A 22,200-nucleotide genomic window follows, 5' to 3' on the forward strand; every position below is an offset into this window, starting at 1 on the left:
ATTATTTTACCAAGTTCATAATTTCTAAATAGAAACCTGCAATTTGAACAGAAACATTATTCACACTCCATTTGCTGGTGATTCCAAGTAGGTATGTTCCTCTGATGGGTTCATTCCACAGTTTTCATTGGATTCAGCACTTTAACAGAAACCAGTATCTCAGTGGATCTTCTTGCACCTTTCAGTTCAACCTCTCTAATCCCCAACAAGTGTAGCAGATACTTACTACTTGTCGACGCAAAAACTGCAATGCATCAAAAACAAATTACAGGAACGGATTAAAGCAAAGGCATTTACCATTATGCTAGCGAGATAATTTGCTTTCCTTCACATTTATTTATTTAAAAGGATTCTGTTAGATTTCCTTTGATGCTTCACAAGTCCCACACAATATACATTCATTTAACTGTAAAGTACATGCAGATCTCAGATCACACCATCCAGTAATCTGTCAGTCATGAGTGGTCAATGCCATACTTGTTCCAAATAAAATTAAAACCATATAGTGCAGTTACATTAACCGAGTTTAGGCTCCCTACATCAGTTTAACTCCAACCCTACCATGAGTAAGGAGAAAAGGAAGATGTTAATATAGATGTAGATTTGAACCTTTCTGAACTCTGCAACAATTTGGATTCAGGATTCCATCAAGCTTTTTTGGTACATCAAGTTTAACCAATTTAGCACCCCCACTCTCCCACCACCCCAAAAATTCACAAATGAGAAGGTGTGGTGAAGGCCATGACAGTTTATTTGAGAAAACTGTACCTGTCTGGTAATGTTGTATGTATACATATCACAGCTTAATTTCCTCCTGGACACATACATGTCATTAATACTAACCCCTAGAATACTTCAACCAGACTAAGATCGATTTCTGAACAGGTCTCAATACCTCCACACAAAATTAGTTTGATTGTGGTCTGACCTAATTACTGCAAAGACATTTAATAAAACAGTATCAGGCCTAAGCAAACATAAGCCATGGAACTCAGCTCAAACCTAGCTCATCACTATCTCACACAATGAAATGACATAAGGGAAGCTGCAGTACTGCTGCAAAGAGCCATTAGGGAAAGTGGTGAGTTTTGAATGTAGAACAAGACACCATGAGAAAGATACAGAGCTCGTCAGCCCTATGAATGTGGTCCTTACTTTATGGTCAACTTTGTTGTTTGCAGCACTCCTTTAATAGCCTGGAAACGGAGCCTTTCCTCATTGATTATCATTTCTTTTACAAACACTGTTTCTTTCCTCTTCATTATTCTGTATTTTACTTCTTTGAGTATGTACTAGAAGCACTGCCAAACACAACTTGCGCAAAATAGCAATCTCCAAGCATTTGGGGATGAATCTTAAAATCAAAACTACATTCCTGCTTTTATTCCTCTAAAACAGATGTGTGGGGTTAAGCTACAGAAACTCACATAATCGAGCAAACAGAACTGCACTTCTCTGCTGCACAGGTGAGGAATGATTTGTACTTAAATGTAACTGTTGCGCTTAACTTCCTTTTCCAGGCTTTCATTTGTTTAAGCTATCTTTGATTAATTTAATTAAAACAAAAAAGTAAACATTTTGCTTCCTTGGAAGGTTTTGTCATTTTTGTTTAGGAGAAAAAAGATAGGATAAAAGAAACCCTCTTTCATACTGACCTATAAGAAGGAAACCAATAGGTAAGAAACATAGACTTAAATCAAGGAAAATAAGCCAGGAAACTCTTTAAAAGATAGTGTTTACATATATATAAATGCACCCTGCTTGTCAAAAATATTTATACAAAAATTAAGACAATTGTTAATTATTGAGCGTTACAAACATAAAAATGCCACCTGTTTTCCAAGTCAGTTCAGCCATGACTTATTTCAGATCATTTGTATTACTGAACATCCCTGAAAATTTGTAACTTAGTAAACTAATGAATCACAGTGGAGTTTCAACTCAGACAACTGGCAGTGCAGATGCAAGTCTGAAGTTAAAACTGAATCAGCAACTGAACAATGAGCAGATCATTTAAAACTTAAAAAAAATGTTCCAGCTACATAGCTTGCATTCATATCCCCTTGATAAACATAATTTTATTAGGCTAGCTCTTCAAATTTTCACGCACAGTAAAGCTGTATACTAAAAAAAAAGCAAACAACAAACAACTCCTCACTGTATTATTCATTTTGGAAAGGGAATTAAGTGGTGTATTTTTGTATATGTGCTTAACATCGTAGTACATGTAACAAGTAGTCTCCATTTGCAGAGAAAGTGTGAATAGATTTAAGTTCTTCTTGAGCCAACATTTGTTGTAAGACAGTACTTGCTGTGCAAACTGGATGGCAGCTGATTTTTTTCCAGTCAATGTGAGGTTTCATAATCAGTTTCTACATAGGCATCAACCCTTCATTCATTCAATCATAAAAATGTGACTTACTAGAAAAGGAAAAATAGAGTCTAAAGGCACAGAATCATATAGCTGCTCTAGTAGGAGTCTGTAAACAGAGAATCAATTGAATTTAGGAAATCCAAATCTAGGAAAGTAAAAAGGCATCTGAAGCAGGCTTTTATCTAGCCAGCTTCCTTAAAGACCCAAAGGGTTTTGAGGTCTACAAAGTATGCACTAAAATACCGTATTTCAAAAAGCAGTAAGGCAAATAGTATAATCATTATTTCAAAAAAGTTACAATGGTAGTGTAGGCATACACAGTATAACTTAGTTACAATGTGTCGTACTGTTTCTACTACATAGCCCTATAACTGTTTCCTTTGTACATAACTGGAGATTAAAACAGGATTCCAGGTGAACACACAACCATCCTTGTACCACCATCTACCACTGGCAACAGTTCTTCAGCAGCAGCAATGTTTGCTCTGCTGCCTGGGTCATGTTCATGCGTAGGGCAGTCCACAAATCAAAGTCCAGAGATTAAACACTGTCATACTTGTGAAGAGCTTCTTCTAGCTTTTGTGTCACTTTTTGAAAAAAGAGTATTTGCTGTTGCAAGAAATGCTGCATCTGTGATTTAAAGTCCCTCACACGGATTTTGTGGAAATGATTAATTTCCGCTAGGGTTGCAAAAGAAATAATGTTACAGCGTTCTTGAATGCCCTCAGCTTTTTGGAGCTCCATCTTGCCCTCTTCCACATGCCGCTTACTCTCCTTTACTTTGGTAAGGGCTCCTGTGTAAAGAACAAAACAACATAGTTGAACTGTGAGCACAATGTAGACTTGACTACTGTAGTTTAACAAGTGATTTAATAACGTTAAGGATTTGTATAAGGCTCATTCCAAAGATATTTATATGTGTGCATATATATAGATGTATGAATAATAAGAAACAAAATAAAAGCTTTTTTCATATAAAAAAATAACAGAATAGTGAATCTTTTTCTTTAAAAAAACACACTTTTTTTAAGGCTCTAGCTTGCGAAAGTTAGTAAAACGTGTCTACTTCACAATCTTAACAAAATCAGATGGCATCCTTCAGAGAACAGCTGATAAATATACCAGTAGTGGAAAAAATGAAAGCACTAGAAAACTAGTCAGATCAATTTAAGCCTACACAAACACCAGAAAAATAACCTCAATAAGAAACTGGATTTTGTGAAGCATCACTTTTCCCAGTCTTTGTGAAACATCAAAAAGTAAATCTGAATACAGAAAATCTTGCCAATACACCATTCTGCTTTTATGCCACAGATACCCCAAAATTAATTATTGAGTACAAGAATCTAAAACTTTATTTCAAAGTCACAGACATCCAGGTAGACCTAATAAAGCCCTGCAAGAGCTAAAATAAAAACAGACCAAAAGAATTGACAGTCCTCCTTCTCCAAATAACTACTGAAGTACACACAACCTACAAACCCCAAGTATCACCTAAACAGACTACCCAAAGCAGACTCATATGACAGAGTACCAAGGTATGTCTTAAGGCATTCATTTTCTTGGACTCGATTTCCCATGTAGCAATTACTTTGCCTTAAATATAATAAAAATAATTTTAAAAAAAAAACAAAAAAACCCCAACAAACCAATCAGATCAATACAGCTTTTATAGTCTCACAAGATGCTAGGCCATTTTTTACATTCTTTATGATCACACTTATGTTACTTCTTCCTTCAGCTTCGCAATGCCTTAACTCCCTTTCCTTTCAGATTACACTTCTTGCACTACACGACTGCAGCTCACTGACAGGACTCCTTTTACGCTGCCTTGAAGAAATTCTTTTCCGTACCCTCTACAGCAAAACTAGCCAGCAAGCTAACAGAGAAACCTCTTTGCCTATGTATTCCAGGGGGACAACCTCCACTATCTGCTGGGGGAGTGGGTTTGTCTTCCCGTCAGCCTGAATCCAGATGTCATAAACAGTGAAAACGCAGCTCATCAGCAGTAATACCATCTTCTGACTGTTCCCTCCCGTGCCTGTTTAACAAGGCATTTTGAATGTGTCTCCCTCCAGCACCCAGACCATCTCAGCAGTTCAGACCTGGAGCATGACCTTGTGCACAGATGCGTCTAGGTTTGCTGCACACACAGCTGGCTGGGAGGCAACTGGGGAGCACGGCCATGGCTCACCACATTTCTTTCAAGTGCTTCTCACATTCCCCTGCCTGCTGCGGCTCATCCCTTGCCCCCCTGCCCATCTACAGTCCCTCACCAGACAGAAGCAAGTTCATACATCAGATGATATGGCAGACTTGGGGAAAAATAGTGTGTTGCATTTCTGAAATTAAACGGGGGTTGTGTCTTGCATTATAAATAAAATCTGGAATTTCTAAAAGAGAAGTATACATGACTTTTCTCCATTTTCATTTTTAGAACCAACTCGTTAACTGTTGAGGTGGTGTTTTTGATTGCAAACACTTTGAAAATATTCTCTCTGCTATCAGTACTCCTCTACTCTTAAAAGTCATATTTTTCTGCTTAATTTGCATTTAAGCTGTACTGTACATGGCATCTCCTGTCTGCAGTCCCGGTACGAGCTCTTAGTTGTGAGAGTAAGAAATTCCCCTCTGGTGTGACATACTTGCAGAAAGACCATATGGACGATCTTCCTTTTCTTTTTTGAACTGTGGCAGGGAGGTTATTAACAAGGCAAGCACAGACTGCTGGCTGCATGGCCAAGGATGCTGGTATGTGAGTGGCAGAGGCCACACTCGAATCTGGTATGCCAAAGAGCTGTCTGAAGGCCAAGGGCAGCAGCTCTCCCCAGGGACTGTGAGGTGGTGGCAGCGCTCCAGACTTTCCTGGCCCCTGCTGCATGCTGGCACGGTGGCTAAAAGCTTGGCACTGGGTTGCTTCAGCTGATTGACCTCATCATCTCCACCCTGGCCCAAAAAAACACCACAAAAAAAAAGTTTTCCACATGCAGTGGTGCCAGCAGTGGGACCACGCCAGAAAATCTGTATTTTACCCTCTAAGGGTGGGGAAAGTGTGTGTGGGAAATAAGGAGTGAGGGATCTGCAATGCAGGGAACGATCTGAAAAATATTTAAACCCTTCTTCTGAAAAAAGGATGCTTCTTTCAACAAACAAAACGAGGCTTAGCAAAATTTTTCTCTGCATTCTGTGGGCATGGCAGGAATCCATGCACGGCTGTGAAAAACTGAAATTTGGGACTTACTGGAAGCCAGATGGAGATGGTTAAATAAACATGACAACTCTTCAGTTGTGATGTGGGAAACAGCTTTAGATGTTATTTCTAGAATGTCCAAACTGGAAAAAAAAAAACCCTGACATGTACAGCATCAGCAGCTGAAAGCATAACTAAGTTCTGGAGCAAGTATAATCTTCAAATTATTTCATATCAATAAAAAACATGTACTACCAAACACTAAAGCCCTCCAGACTAGACATACTACGGATTATGCATTTTTTGCCATTAAAAAAAGAAAGGAAGATTTATAATTAGTGAAAGGAATCCAAGGGGAAAACCTGCAACCATTAACACTGCTCTCTTAATGCATATATATTCACACTGGTCCTACAGTGGGATTTCCTTTGAAACCTAGACAGATTACAACATGACATCAGCAATACATGACAAAAGCTTATACACATGCTTAAGTACAAACCAGCTTGTCTTTTTGAAGTGCCTTTGAATAAGTGTTGAATTATTAGTAAAACAATTAATCTTAAAATAACTTAATAAAGGGAAAATTTTAGCTTACTTTAGGACAATCAAAAGAACTTTCCCCAAACACACAGAAAAAACTCCCATGTGCTTTATTTTAAGACACAAGTGATTATTTGTTCTAAAATGTAATTTTATTTTTTTTCAGCATCTACTGAAGTTGGCAAGACTTAGTTTAGTAAATCTTAGAAAAGTCTTAGTTTGCATGGCTTTGCAAGCCAGCTTTGCTAACAGTAACATACTACATTTATTCCCAAATTTTCTCCAAACACTTCTCCATAGACTAAAGCCCTTTTATTTTAACTCACATGAGCAAAACTCTGAGGTGAAGCAGAGATTCATTGATGTCAAGGGTGCAACAATCCAGGCAGGCTTCTAATGGTGAAAGGCGGGAGGGGGACAGTGTGAGGGATTTGGGGAGCAAAAAGCAGCCCCTTGTGTGCATCCCTGCTTGCAAACAAGGGCCTTTCTCAGAAATGCCCAAGTAGGGGACAGGTCCCATGGTAACCTCTAATGCCTCCCACCCACAGCTCTTAGCCTGCTTCACCCCTGGCTACACCATGAACTCCTGCACCTCCATCCTCACTGATCTGTCCATTGCCCTCAGCACCTAATCCAGCACGTCCCTCTCCTGCTGCTGCCATCACAGGCTGTTGAGGCTGAGCAAACCCCCTGCAGTCTAAGTACACCTGCAGAAACATCTTCTGGTTTCTGAATTTAATTATGTGAATGTCTAGCATTGCTTTGGACAACCCAAAAAAGCAAGATATGTTTAAAAACCAGAAGCAGAATTATGGCAGCCCTAGAAAAGGCTAACACATATTTTAGGGAAAAGAAACAGAAGGAGCCACCTCCTAATACATATTAGCTCAAGGAGACCTCCGGCTGAATACGTCTGGGATAAATATCCACCAATGCACTGCTTCCAGCAGGATAAAATACCTAAAAATAAATTCTTGGGTTTCTTTATCTCTGGCTCTACAGATTCTGTAAAGTCTTGCCCATGCATTTAAAGCTTCTGGTCCAATGAAAAGACCTTCTGTCAGGAGATCGAGTCCCAATGATCAGGACTAGCTTTCAAATAGCAAGGGGGCCTGGGTCAAAGATGCTGCAAAAAGGTGTGCTACATCTATTTCTGTTCTTAAAGGTGGGGAAAAGCAGATGCGAATGCTGTTTTTCATTCCCTGAAGCCTGATGTTAAACAGACAGTGGTGCTCACTGAACGCTGCTAAGGGCTTAAGGGAAACTCACAGGTTTCAGCACTTGTTTTCAAGCGTAAGATTAGACAACACAATACACATGTTTAACAGAGGACATTTAAAGTAATGTGCTAGCAGCCAAGAAGACAGGAACACGGTAAAATTCCTGCTAGAAATAAACACTTCCAAGCTGTAAAGCGCACAATACAAACAGCAACTTAAAATGGGTGATGAGCAGTTATCAGGAAAAAAAGAAGTGTATTGAGCCAGTAAGCTGCCCATGCAAACGTGGTTGCAACAAGGCAGAGAGAGTCATATACATTGCGGAAAATGAAATAAAAGAATTTCTGAACCTGGGAGCACTCAAGTTTGGGTCAAACAATGTGTTTTCACATCACCGGCACTTTTATTACACTAAAAAGTGCTTTGAGATTGTTTGAAGAGTGAACTAAGAGTGGGTTTTGAAACTGTACTTGAAATTGTACCCACTCTCCCTCCACACTGTAAGTATGTGTGTATACATGTAAACCCATGCTGGTGCGTATGTGTCTCCAAGCTCTACAGCTGCATGGTATGATCAGCCTACCAGCAGCCAGCCCTACACTGGTTCTTCACACTTACTGTACATGAAACAGACAAGCTGCACCCTGCAATGTGGCAGAAGGCAAAAGCTGTGGGGCTCAGCTCACGAACGCTGCAATCAGGACTGCTCTTCATTCAACTCCTTTGTCTCATTTGAAGCCAGGTCTGCCCGGCCCCTGCCAGCATGGGCAATCAGAAGACAAAGAAGAGCAGTAAATGCTAAGGGTGTACCATCCTCCTGCTGCTCCGTTTCCAACTCTTCTCAAAATACCTGAACATCAGCTTTTGACTGCCGCATACAGGAGTCAGGAGTGAAACGTCAGCTGTCTCTGAAGCTCATCCAAATAACGACAAGCCAAGAGAAAGGGAATTCTTCAGGGCAGGAGCCATTTTTTGCTCTGCATTTGTATGGTGCTTACTACAGTGGACATCTGTTTCACAGCTGGGCTTGCTCGATTCTTAAAAAACATGAGCAGTAATTACTGATACAGTTTCTGAAAAATCATTGCTGTAGCAGCAATGGTTTAACTGCATACAGTAATTCTGCATATGGGACAAAATTCAAGTAAGTATCAGATCAACACTGCCAGAGCATAGCACTTGAGCAGCAGTAAGTATCTGTTGGAGTCAGGGAGGTCCGCGATTCACAGTCACTCCCAGGAACACGTATCATCATTAAGTCACCAATATATCAATGTCGTCAGCATCTCACTCCAAAATACTGAATTTACAAACTCACCCAGCTTGTAGTAGCCAACAAGTTAATGTTTCAGACCCTCTAATTGTAATGACCTTATCATTGCAGTTCTTAAAATACTTCTTTCACTTCAGTGATTAATTATGCTATAACAGAGCAAACAGATTTCTTTCACTAATAGTGAAATAACAGTTTACATATATGTCAGTTACCCAGCAAATATTCATGTTCATGTTACTCTGCACTTTGAGTTAAAGAATTATTGTAAAACTGCAAAGGGAACAAAAGACGACATGGTGGGGGGAAAAAAAGGTGGTCCTGTGGTTGCCCTGATGTCTTACAAGTTTGTTATCTTCTGAAGTACATTTCTAATGGAGCTGGGGCAGGGTGGGAGACTGAAGCAGTGAAGTAGGTGCCAGCCCAACAGTATATGCTGCTCCTCAAGTGCCTTTGCCGCTCTTTGCCTTTCCCCAGCTGGCTCCAGCACTACCAGGAGGGAGATGAGCACTGGCCAGCACGCTGCTGGCGTTGCTGGTTGTGCTGCAGGTGAGAAGCAGTAACTGCTCAGAGGGACAGAAATGAAGCACCTGGCCACCAACTCCTCCAACCACAAACCTGCACTTAGATTCTGTCTGTAGACTCTATTCATAAAATGATACTGAAAAGGACAGCAGCCATAAAAACGGCAGAATGGGAAAAAACAGAGGAGGGTGATTGTTCTGGCCTTGTTATCAGTGGTAACTGTGGCAAAACCAAAGAGCACCATATTCTTGAACATCACATTTGACAAGTCCCCAGCCAACAGGCTTCAGTGCAACAGCAAAACCTCACATCGAAGTCCAAAGGCTCCTATGAGAGACGCTTCCCTCACAGGAAAGGACAACTAGGGTCAGAAACACGGTGATCTTTGAAACAGCCAAGTTTGACAAAGAAAATTTCTCAGCAGTTGTACCTCACAAGTTTGTGCAAATGAAATGATCTGTGCAACAAACAGTTTTTCTTATTTCTACTATCAGAAAGCTACAAAATAAAATATGGTGCATTACTTTCTAGTAAGTAAACCAACGTACATTTCCACACCATTTGTATGCCTGTCATATTAAATGGTCTAACAGGAGGTGTGATGTGTCTTTCAAAACATGCTATTGAAGGGAGAGCTTTGAACTAGTCTAACTCCCTTTGCGTTACTTTTATTACAGGACACGGTTCTAAGTATGAGACACCATCTCTAAAAGGAAAGGAAAAAATGATACATTCATTATGTAGCTTTCATCAAAGGACACAAAAGCAGAAAATGCAACCGGAAATGTTTTCTTTTTCCTTACCTAACAGTGAGTTTATTTAACTACATCTCTTTGCTTAAAGATTTGAAAAGGCAAACCCTAGGTAGCTCATCTACATGTAGCACAGTTTTGATTTATCCTCCTTCTGACAGAAACAACTGTGGAGGAAACAGCATCATCTCTAATCCAGCAGACTGCTGCCAGAACAAGCCTGTCTACATGGCTGTCCCACTTACAGCAGATCTAGCAAAGATGTTGTTACAGGACAACTCAAATGACTAATCCAATAAAAAACTGCATTTGGCCTGGAGGGGACGGAGATGGTGCCTTAGTTTTATCAATGGCGTAGTTATGTGATCCAGCTCAGCCCAGGGCTACACAATCATTAGCTCCAACACAAGGGAAGTTGCCGAAGCACCACACAAGATTACACATAACATGAAATCCTACTCCAAAAAAAGCCCCCAAACTTCCCCCTTTCAATTTAAACTGAAACAACGAAATTGTGTGCAGCAGAATAGAGGTTTTACTGCATTGACAGATTATTTGCTTACGAATGCTCTGAGCACAGATTAACAAAAGAAGCCTACATTAAGATTCTGCAAATTCTTTACATTTTCTGGCCAAGATTTAGAATGGAAAACAGCATAACAGGAATCTGCTTGAAATTAAAACCAAAGGACCACTCCAGTAAAGACTGAACTGTAGAAAAAGAAATGTCAGAGGGGAAAAGTACCATTACAGTAATTAATGTAGGAATGATTTGCTACTTTAACATCTGGTTTTACAGATTTAAACATTAAAAGCAAGTGATCTTGACATCAAAGGCAAAATGATGAAATCACTTGTTCTTTCTGAAAGTGCCAATACAACAGTTTTCAAAACCAGTCTTTCTAATTCAAAGATGATATTCTTCTCCTTAAGAGTGCAAAACTATTTTAGCAATGCTCTCCTTTCCATAGTGAAAGTTAGAAATATATAAAAAACATATCAAATTGTAATTACTTTAGTATTACAGGGGTTTTTTTTCATAGATGCGTGAAAATGGCTTTAATGCTTTCAGAATCTGCAGTCTAAAGATAGTTTAGAAAGTGAAGTTTGTTTTTTATTACTTTGTTGTCCACTGCTCGACCCCCCCCCCCAATAAAATTATGCCATCCTACAAATCTAGGCTCATAAATTACAGTACTGTGCTAACATCTAGGTTAACATTGACTGCAGGATTATTAACATCAGACAGATTTTTTTCTTCCAGTTACCCTGTTGCAAAGCTCACCGAAAGCTGTCACCCAGATATATTCTTCAGTTCAAGATGGAATCACCTTCTAATCTACACAATCCAAATATCATGCACAAATAAAACAGTCTTTATTAGAGATTTCAGAAACTTAATTAGTTCTAACCTCATCTGGTGGTTTTAACATGTATGTTGATTTATTTAATATAAAACCGATTAACAGTGTTAGAATGCAGTGTCAAATGTCACTCAATTTTAAAGAACTACCGGAGTAATGGATACTATATATGTCTAACTAATCTTTTTTAAAAAATTTAAATGAGATATTTAAGACCTGATTGGACTCACTGTGTATACATGCACCAGCTGGTGTACACAAATGTAGGAAAAGCATACATAGCCAATTTATTTAGGACTTTTAATACCTCTGCAGGTTCAGAGGCTCTCAAATGCTCATGCTACTGACAGCTATTTAAATTATCATATTGGCAATGTGCACTTCCTTTCCAGAGTCCCTCCAAGGAACTACAAGCTTTGGTGTGCAGCACCTCCAGCATTAATGTTTTCTTGTGTCATGCTACTTCCACACTGCTATGCAAGAAACAAGCCATAGTTTGCCCTTGACGCAGCTGGTAACAGGAGGTGAGAGCAAGACAGCAAAAATGAACGAAAGAAACAGAACAGAATTATCATTTATTGCACCTACTGCATCACACAACACCATTATCAAAACAAAAAAGCCCATACTGCTAAGTAACTGCATGTAAAAACTGCAAAATCGGATGGAATTTTCCATTCAAATCTTGAATGCAGTGACTTTAAAACTAATGCATCTTCAGATGTATTGTACACAAACTGTGTTTTAAGCAAACATATGACCCCATTTCAGCCACTGAAGTTTAAACTGCGTTCATGAGGAGTTCTGACTACAGGTACCTACAGCAATGTCTGAAAGGAGGCCAGTCAGGAATAACTTGGTCTTAAAATCCAGCTAAATTGTGTATATTGCTGTCCATTATCACAAACATAGCATTTTGCACCACAGCCTGAGAGGCAAACATTAGGTAAGGCTAGTTTTGCCCAATTCTAAGGCAGTCTGTATTTTTCGGTACTCACATGTACCATTTACAGAGTTTTACTTTTCTATGGCTTCAGCTGACGCTGCAGACTGGGAGCACAGAAAGGAGTGAAACAAACTAGACTGATCACTAGAAACACGGCACATTTGCCTGTTAGAAAGCCAGTCATGTTTTCCAGGGTGAATGCATTAAAATTTAAGCAATTGCAAACTGCGGAAGTACCAAGAGGAAACCTCTCAGTGATTTTAAGTGCTTCTTACTAGCTTACACCTAAATGGGGCATTGAAGATGCTTTTAAGACAAATCTGTTTTTCCAGAGTTTAAGTTGGTCTATCACAGTTTGGTTGTCATCACTACTGAACACTAATTCTCCCAATTAGGATGTTAAGAAGAACAAGCAGTTTTCTATTAGAATGATGCTACAGACTTAACAGCTTTTGTTAATACACTGTTCATAATGCTGACTTCAAGACAACAATCTAAATCAAAAATGATGCTTTGCATGCGTGATATAAATTAATTTTCAGTGAAACTGGTTAACTGCATAGGAACAGAAATGTATCCTCTCTATCTATAGAAGATTAATATCAGTCAGGGCCAAAATGGATGTAAGTATCATTACATCAAATGGTAACTTCTTCAAAATTGTTGCAGGATTCATGGGATGTGGGTGGGCAGCAGAAGACAAGTAACACTGCGTATCAATATACCATTATCAAGAGAAGCAAGTATAAATGCAGGTTCCACCAACGCTTACATCCTTTCTTTATTGGGGTGCAATGAAGAACCTGCTTTTGGATGTTGTTCTCTGTAAAGGCTAAAGGGAAGCAAAGAGTGAGCACAATTTATGGTGTTTGTCCATCACCATCTGCTAAGCTCAGCTGCTGTCCTAAGATGAGCAAATACAACATGCATAGACAGTTCAACATAAATTCATATGAAAAGAGTTGAGATCCAAATGAAATGCAGATATCACTCCATTAAATGCTCTCTCTTAGAGATCTGAATGCTGTAGTATCTCTGTAAGGACAAAACAAAGTAGACTCCTTTTTGCAAGCAGAATATGCAAGGTAAACCATCAATAATGTAACCAATTAAAATATATTATATAATACAAGACAGAACATGTGAACAAGAGCTATACATTATATATTGTTATGTTAATTAATTTAAAACTGTAAATCTGTAACTTGATTAACTTACTATATTACTATAGTACATATTATAATATACAGATAATATTGTTTTATAAAGCAGAAGAGAATTGCCTGCCTTTTTAGGATGAAGCGATCTACTGCTTTGAGTTTGGGCTTACATAAAACTTAAAGCAGATTGAAAATGTAGCGTCATTATCATGGTACTTGGTAAAATGGGTATTTCCTCAGTAAATTTTCAGCCAGCAGAGCTAATCATGCATATAAAGACTGAAATTTGTAAGCCTGAAAAAACTAGAATAACAAGTTGTTTTTCACCATGGGGCAAAAAAGCAATGTAAACTCCTAGTCATAGCATGATCTGCTTTTCAGTTACGAAAGAACTGCATGTAGGCATAAAAAGGTAGTTTAGTTCATTACAGTTACAGGAGTTGTTCACCTGTGATGTGCACCTACCTAAAAGAAAGGCTGAAACCATCCCGCTTCTTGCTGCTCTGCTACAGTAACAACTTGAAGTCACTGACAAGAACTGAATAGACTGTTTAAATGCATATTCTAATACTGATCTCACATGATTACACTCCAAAATTTACACACTTTTCACTAAATTGTTTTTTCCTTTGTTTTATTTAAAACCTCACAGCCTTCGTGAAAGATATAAATAAGATCGTGTAGAAGTGTTTGCCATTTGTTTGCTCTAGTCTATAAGACTGATAAGACATGTTTTGGGTGCTAAGCCAAATATGATTTCATTTTTTACTTAGAATTTTAAAATTCTGTGCTATTTGTACAAGGCAATTTAAAAGAAATAAGGTACCAGCTGGATGAGTTTATACAGTCTGCCCACATTAACTTGGCATTTTAACTGTTCAAACAAAGTCTTAACAATGAAGTCATGGAAAGACCTGGAAATGCTGAAACATGTCCTTGTTTAAAAAGTGACCTGCAAAATAAAAAAAAATTGGCCAGCTTGTTTGGTTTTGATAATGTGGTTACATAGACTTGCAAGAACTCTGAGAGCCGCTTTCCACTTTCAGTCTACCAATTCTTGTCTTCCCTGTTTGGATGGAAGTCCTTTTAGCAAGACCTGGAGCTCTCAGCTGCAAGAGAACCATTCACTAGCTGGATTCTTCCTAAGCTTCAAGCTGTAAAGGTATTACATAGTCTTTGAAATAAAATTACTTCCTCTTTCTACAATATGGTTTTTAACTCCTCAGTGTCTACCCCCTCTTGCTGCCCACAAGTTTTTCCCAACAGACAGGGCCTTGCTGCCTGTGGTGAGCAAGCACCCTTAAGAGCACAAGAGGTGATAATGCACTGCCTGCAGCCAAACCTACAGCTCTGATCTCTGATCAAAACTTCTCCAGCCTGTTGGGACTAAGTGGGCAGTCTGGACAGACCTTCTGGTGTGCAGTAACACGTGCAGTCCCTCCCCAGGAAGGAACAGTTACACTCTTCCTCTGCTACCAGCTGTTTTTGAAAAAAAACACCCCAACAACTCACTGAGTTTTATCAGCTGCAAAATGTTTGTCATCAAACGTGTATCGTATCAGGCTAGCAGGTTTCAAAAGGTAACAGGAAAGAGAAAGACATCACGACTGCATGAATCTTGCTCCCTTATAAAGCTAACGTAAGAAGAGATTGCGGAGGGAGCAGAAAAGAAAAAAATAATGATCATACTTTAAAGAGACTTATGCATCTTTTAGACAGGGAATAGAAGTCCTTTTTTTCGCCCTCTTCCTGTTTAACCTTCTTTAAGTAAGGCTACCGCTCAATTTTAATATTGTTCATTGTTGTCTTCTGATTTCACAAACACCAAAGATGCTATCGTCCTATACAATTTCTAAATGTGAAGATTCTTTCACATTTTAACCATCTAAAAGTCTCAGTTTCCTTCAGGTTACCTTCAGATACTGGGAGGCAATACTGGGTGACTCAGCAGCAAGCAGACAATGCTGTATCATCGCTGTAACAGCAGTGGGGAGGCTGACAGGGCAAAAAATACAAAGTCATCATGGGTCAATCCATCCTTTCTCTTCTAAGTCCTTAAACAGATGAAAAGTAGGTATCCACCTCTTTTTACTGTTGTAAGGGTCATTTCACGAGGATTAAGTGCCTAGCTTTTAGCCAGTGGCTACCTGAGTTGAACGTCAGTGCAAAGAGGGATGGGAGTGGAGTGGGTGAAGATGAAAAAAAGGACAAACAAGGATGGAAAAGACATGTCTGCACAACAAATTTAAGAGGTTAGAAAGAAAGTACGAGAGAAAAGCACTCCTTTTACACTGTGATATAAAATTTTGGGTGCGAATTTTGATGTCTGATTTATTTGTGAATACACATACCCCTCCTTCCCCCTGCAAAAAAAATATTGCTGAAAATGTTATGGTGTTCCAGGTTTTAATGCTGTTTGGGGTTTTTAAATGCATTTCTAAGTGGCATCTTATTTTTGCCTATAATTTTTATAAGATATTCTAAAAACACACCCAGCACATTCTTTAAAGCCACTGTTCAGAATTAAGGTTGCTTCAGTAAATAAGATCATTTACCTTATTTTACTTTGTTCACAGTGATCAAGAAGCAAAAAAGCCATTCAGCTGTCTGTTTAAATAATTCTCTTAAACCTTGGCATGCAGAGGAAATGGAATTGCTGCCTACACCTTAGAAAACATTTAAACCACTTTCTCAAATCTGTTTTGCAAAAATCTTAACCAAAAGTTTGTCTAGCACTGACATCATAATGTTAAGAGAAAGGGGAAATCTGGAAAGCAGAGATGAAACAGCAAGTTAGCATTTCTTCCACTTTCAGGAATCACATGTGGCCAATTATATTAATTCCTCAAACAAAACTTCAAAGAAAGAAAACATGTAACTTCTCTACTCTCACTAAGCAAATATGAAGACAAGATAGGCAGACAAACATGAGCTTGAGCTAGAGTACTAACACACACTATCTCAAATTCTCACATGTTCATAAATTTTCTGAACCTGCATGGACCTGCAGTGAGCATTTATGTTGAAGACTACTGAAGAGGGAAGATCACAGTTGAGAGCTCTACAGTTGAGTGAAGCTCCCGCGATTAATATTTAGGGATGCTTTTGCCAAGAACGCCTAGGGAATTTCCACAAACAGACCTTAAAAACACAGAAAGGAAGATATTATTCATTACAAATGAAGTTTGGAGCTTGCCCTTCTTCTCAAAATTAAAGCAACTGAATCTAGTCTTTCTTGAAAAATACTCCAGTTGTGCAAAATTACGGAAGTGCAGCTTAGTTTTTGAGCCTACTAAACTTCATGTTCTTCATCTACAAAGGCTTTGCCAGAGGCTAAAAGAAAACTAAGTATATCTGTCTAACATACTTGGATCTTCCACTCCAAAAAACTCAGGTATGCACAGGAATACTTTCATGTAAGCATTTCAAAAGCACTAGGTTCATAGAAGTATTTGGGTGCTTAGATGCTTAGGACACCATTCTGCCATCATCTAGCCTTACAGGTACCAGTTGCCCCCTAACTGCTTAGTTTTCCAAATAAAACCTATAAAACAAGTTATTTGTAAGAGATGTATGCCTTGGGGCTGATACGCTCTGTGCCAGCCTCAGTGTGACTCACAAACCAAGCACTTCCAGATGGAAACGTGGGTCTTCCAGCTTAGCACATTCTTCGCTGTAGGGCTCAATCCAATGAATCTTCAGACCTGAACTGGAGCATGCACAAAACTGGGTAAGGTCTCTCACAAAGCACCGACAAGTTACTCCTCAACTGGCATGTGGGGCAGAAAAGTTCAAATTCTCCCTCTGCCTCTTCTGGAGCAGGAACTTTAACTCTTCCTTCCCTCACAGAAAATTCCTTAAACACTGGGTGCTCAAGACAAAGGAAGCTGAGGGAAAGGAATCTTTTAAAATCTCCCACTGACATTATTACCATTTCATGAAATATGTAAAATATTAGTAAGATAATAAACAGTTTGGAAATATTTCCATAGTCCATTGCTTCACCTGCTTTACACAAGCGACCAAAATGATAATCCCTTTCTGTACATTCCAGGCCATGTATGATGTCTTCAGCAGAGGAGGCTGAAACACCTGGACCCCAGAGCAATTAAAATCACAACAGTTAACACATCTTCCTGCTAACAGGCACACAGCGGGTCTTACATGGCTTTGGTTCATAATTCTAGGAAGAAAGACAAAGCCCAAATGGAGGGAAATTGTTGTCTCTGACTTACAGAGTCCTTTTTGCAGAAGTTGCAGAAATGATTAAAAAAACCCAGACATGCAGACTTCTCAGTCGCTACCACAAAACACACTTCCAAATCACATTCAGCAGCTGTTCACCTACCGGTCTGCAGCAGAGCAAAACCGCAGCAGGACAATGCAGTTGAACATTCTACCCCACAAACATGGGCACCTTTTGGGCACAGCTGCCTTTATTTTTTGGTTTTTCTAAGGTCTAGGGGAATACAGAAATGGAGTCTAGAAAAGGCCTTGGTTTTTATCCCAAGTGGACAATATATTTGCACTACGTAGAAAGCAAAGGAGAACTACTTGTAACTTCAGACTTCATCTTTTTAAAGGTACAGCCATGTAAGCAATGTATCAATCAGGCTGCTGTTTCTACCACTTCTATGGGCACGTTGGGGTCATTCTACTGCACAAATAAGTTGTACACTAGAAAATAAAACACACCAACTCTATTTTTCAGATGACCTATTATCACCAACAGATACTTGTTTAGTCTATACAGACAATAACAATTCTCAAAACTGCCAACCATCGCAGAGAGTAAATTTAAAAGAAGGCTCTTACAAGGTAAGAGCCTCAAACAGTTCATATTTTCATCTGAAGTTTACAGTTGGGAACTGAAAAGTAATACCTTGATACAAGTAACTCTTAAGAGTAATAAAACAGCGATGTACCGAGTGTAGAAAACATCTTCCTCTCAGCTTTCCTCCAGTTTTCCTGTTTTGTTATGGGTTCGACAACAAACGCATAACCCAGTCCCAACCCTATTCCTATCATGAACATGGACACGCAAGAGATCAACCTCCAAGCACATGCCATTTTCTGATGGCAAGTATGTACCAGAGGCAATACTGTGCTGAAGGCAGTGTCAGCCCACAGGGGCTGGAGCACGAACACCTGCATGCAGGCCGGCTGCATGTTCCTCCAACAAGCTCCAGGACTGAGCTCTGGCACAAAATCAACTCTACGTAAGTCATGCCCATGCACTTCTCTAGTGGAAGCTCATTTAGACCAACTTTCCCTTGTTCAGCAACGTAAACCCAACCAGTAAGTGCAACTGGGTTGAGTCAAGCACATATCTTATTATCCCCAATTGTCTCTTCAAAGTCTCATCTCCAAAAATACGGCCGTGAAGAACTCTATATAGCTTTAAAGCCTCAGGATGCATTCTTTAAACAGTATATATAATCTGCTGACTTTTTCTACATAATAAAAAATATTTCCCATTAATTTTTTCCAGAAGCTTACAGATAATCCTATTATTAGTTGACAACTCACTTTAAAATGCCCCCAAACATGAGGCATTGCCAAGGCTACCCTTCTCTCCAAGTCTAAAATAATTGAAAGTTGTCATCAGAACACAATGCCACAGCAGCTAGCAGAACAACTCCTCAAAGGTTAGACTGCACACTTCCCTTTTCTCTTCAAAATAATATGAAGATTGTTTAAGTTTCCACTCACAATTTTCAAGATCTGACAGCAGAACGGAAATCTGACTTTAATGCATGCAATTTTTATGAAAAGCTTATTTCTTAAGTAACAACAAATTGTGCATTTTGTACCAACTCTGTTTCCTCAGATTTTCCCAGCAATAATGCATACACCTCCTGGAAGCCTGCCTTTTTGAGCTATTGAGAAAACTCTTCCAGTTCTTTTATTGTCAAACTCAACATACTGTTCCAGACGCAAAAAAACCCTGGAAATGTCACTTAAGGATACAAAAACCTGATTCACCATGGGTGACAATTCAAGCTCTGCCTTTTGGGATGCAGAACACTGCTTACTAATACCCAAAATAATCTTCAATAAAGTTAATGCATTTTCTCGGCTAACTGTTAAGACACACCCATTTTTGCAGAGCATGTGTGGTATTTTCTTGGTCTTTTTTACAGCCCCAACGCCCACAATCCCCCCAGTCTTTGAGTTGAAAACTACAGGTAAGGAACATAACCGCAAGAATGAGTGATGGGCTAGTCTATTCACAATAGTGAAGGATATATGAAATCATACACACATATGCAGTGCTACAGAATTCTATTTATCTGCACAAGCATCGCTAGTTACATAGCAGATGGTCCCTTAATTTTTGGAGTTTCTTTCTCTCTGACGGATCACAAAGCACCATACAAACAGCAATCTGAACCTCAAAATCATGTTTCAGCTAGAAAGATGCTGAAAGGGTAACAGGTGAACAACACCTTTTTATGATAATAAGGGCAAAAGATGAACAACTCCAGCTAAGAACACAGATCATTATTCTTTCAATTCTTAAAAGAACGTTCAATGTGTGGCTGAAATGAGAAATCCCATCAGTTTTAAACATCTCATCTGACTGCCTTGACGCCACAAAATGTACACACCAGCGTTGCGCACCTCAGACAAGGTGGTCAATCTGGTGACTAACTGCATCTTCAGATTACTTTGTATTTGTTATCTGCTAGATCAGAGATTTAAGATATCTAACATATATCAGAAAATAATAGATGTTTTCATACCACTTGATTTCCAGGGTTTGCAAACAAGCCCATTCACCTTTAACGTATTAGCAGTATAGGCAGATGTGGTTTCTTTCAGATACAGGGCCAAATGCAGCAAGCTCTGACCAGTAAAGTTCCCAGCTATGTCTAGACCTTTGGCACAAAATGAAAATTGTCACCGACGTGTTTTTTGTATTTTTCGCAGCAGTTTGCCTGAATAAACATGGAGAGATTTGACCCAAGGCCAGCAAACCAGACACGGGGCAAATTTAGCCCCTGCTCCCTACACCTGATACATAAAACTTGGTTTCAGTAAACAGGCAAGGGTGTATTACCTTTCTGGACGTGGATGATGTCTGGAAAGTTGGCCAAATGCCCCTGATACAGCGCTAACAAATCCATCACAGGGTCTAGGTCCTGCCGGGGCTGATCTGCAAAGAGGTCCCCGATGGCATCGTAGGCTTCTGCAGTGAAGGCTATAGCTTGGTTGAGGCCAGCCGAAAAGGCCTGCTGGTCCAGCTCAAACGCCTGACTGAGGCACTTGAAGGAGTGCCCCACCTTCTGGTATTCCTTCTTGAAACCAGTGACTTGTTTGCGGGCAAACTCGTTGGCTGTGTGATTAAGCTGCAGGGCGCTCTCATCCATCTTCTTTGTGAAGGCTTTGAAGCCATCCACCTGGCTTTCCACCTCCTGCAAGTCCAGGCTGGCCCCAGGGCCTGTAGGGACACTGATGGTCAGGAAGAAGTTGGCACCCACCATCTCATCTTTCTCAGCCTTGCGCTTGCCTTGTTTCCAGGCCTTCTCATCCGTGCTGGGACAGGTGAGGAAGTGCTGGAAGGCATCGCACTGAGCCAGCACGGGGTGGCTGCACATGTGGTCCATCCACCAGGCCAGGCCTTTGCGACGTTTGGAGATGAAGTCCTCCTCGAAGCGGCCAGTGGCCTGCTTCTCTGGCAAGTGGGGCACGGAGATGACAGGGAACTTCTCGGCCAGGCGCCCGTAGAGCCAGTCAAAGTGCTTGTAGCGGCGGTGCACCTGCTGCCCGGTGTGGCTGGGCACCAGCTTGTAGGCGATGTAGCTCTTCATGCCCTTGAACTTTGTCTGCTTGGTGGGGTCCTCAATGGAGCACTGGAAGGGGTAGGGGTTCTCCTGCCACTCGGGCCCCTGGGGGCCCAGCACCACGCACAGCTTGTCCCCATCCTTCACGAAGCCCGACGCCTCGCCCAGCACGAAGGCCTCCCCGCCGGACTTGACGAAAGTGGAGAAGCGGTTGAGGTTGCGGCTCACGGTGGCCGAGCTCTTGGCGCCGCCGCCGCCGGGCGGGTGAGGGTGCGGGTGGCCGGCCGGGTGGCCGCTGCCGCTGCGGGAGCCCAGGGAGAGCTCGGACCGGGTGGACAGGCGGTAGCGGCCGGAGGCCCCGCCGCCCGCCGCTTCGTAGTCGGGGTAGGAGCTGCCCAGGGCGCCCGGCTCGTCGGCTACGGTGGAGCTGTCGTCCCAGTCGTCGTCCCAGTCGTCATCGCTGCCCTGGCTGGGCTGGTAGGAGCCGCCGTAGGGCGCCGGCGGGAAGGGGTACCCGGCGGCGGCGGGGGGCTGCGGGAAGGGCTCGGGCGCCGCCGCCGGCGGGGGCTGCTGCGTCGCCGGCTTGAATGCGGCGGGGGGCGGCAGCGGCTCGAAGCCGCCGGCGGGGAGGTTGGCGTAGCGGGCGGGCGGCGGCGGCTCGGCGGCGGGGGCGCGGATCACCTGCACGTACGAGGCCGGGAAGAGGCCGCGGTCGCCGCGGCTGTTGACGCCCTCCAGCCAGCCCTCGATGTCCTGCTCGCTGCAGAGGCTCAGCACTTCGTGCTCCCGCAGCGAGATCTCCCCCGGGTTCTCCGACCTGAAATCGTACAGCGCCCGGGCCCGCAGCGCCATGGTCCCGCCGCCCCGCAGCCACAGCCCGACCGCCCCTGGGGGGGGTCCCCGCCGCCGCAGTGCCGCCGCCCTTCGCCGCGCCGCGCCGGCGGGGCTGCGGCAGGAGAGCGCCGCGCCCGGCCTCTGCCTCCGCGTCCCGGCGGCGGGGACTGCGGCGGCCGGCTGCCCGGGCTGCGCTCTGCTGCGGCGCGGCCGGCTCGAGTCCCTGCTTCAC

At 41.5% G+C, this 22,200-nt stretch overlaps 1 protein-coding gene across 1 annotated transcript; it reads right to left on the reverse strand.

The window, feature by feature from the left end:
* Window positions 1-728: 728 nt before the first annotated feature.
* SNX18 (sorting nexin 18) lies at window positions 729-22,200 on the reverse strand. Its single transcript, XM_037374136.1, has 2 exons — window positions 20,411-22,200; window positions 729-3,168 (listed from the first exon to the last, which is right to left on the reverse strand). Exons 1-2 carry the CDS (start codon window positions 21,984-21,986, stop codon window positions 2,915-2,917), a joined length of 1,830 nt encoding a protein of 609 aa, XP_037230033.1. The 5' UTR covers window positions 21,987-22,200; the 3' UTR covers window positions 729-2,914.

This window comes from Falco rusticolus, chromosome Z (assembly GCF_015220075.1).
Source record: "Falco rusticolus isolate bFalRus1 chromosome Z, bFalRus1.pri, whole genome shotgun sequence".
NCBI classification, from domain to species: Eukaryota; Metazoa; Chordata; class Aves; order Falconiformes; family Falconidae; genus Falco; species Falco rusticolus.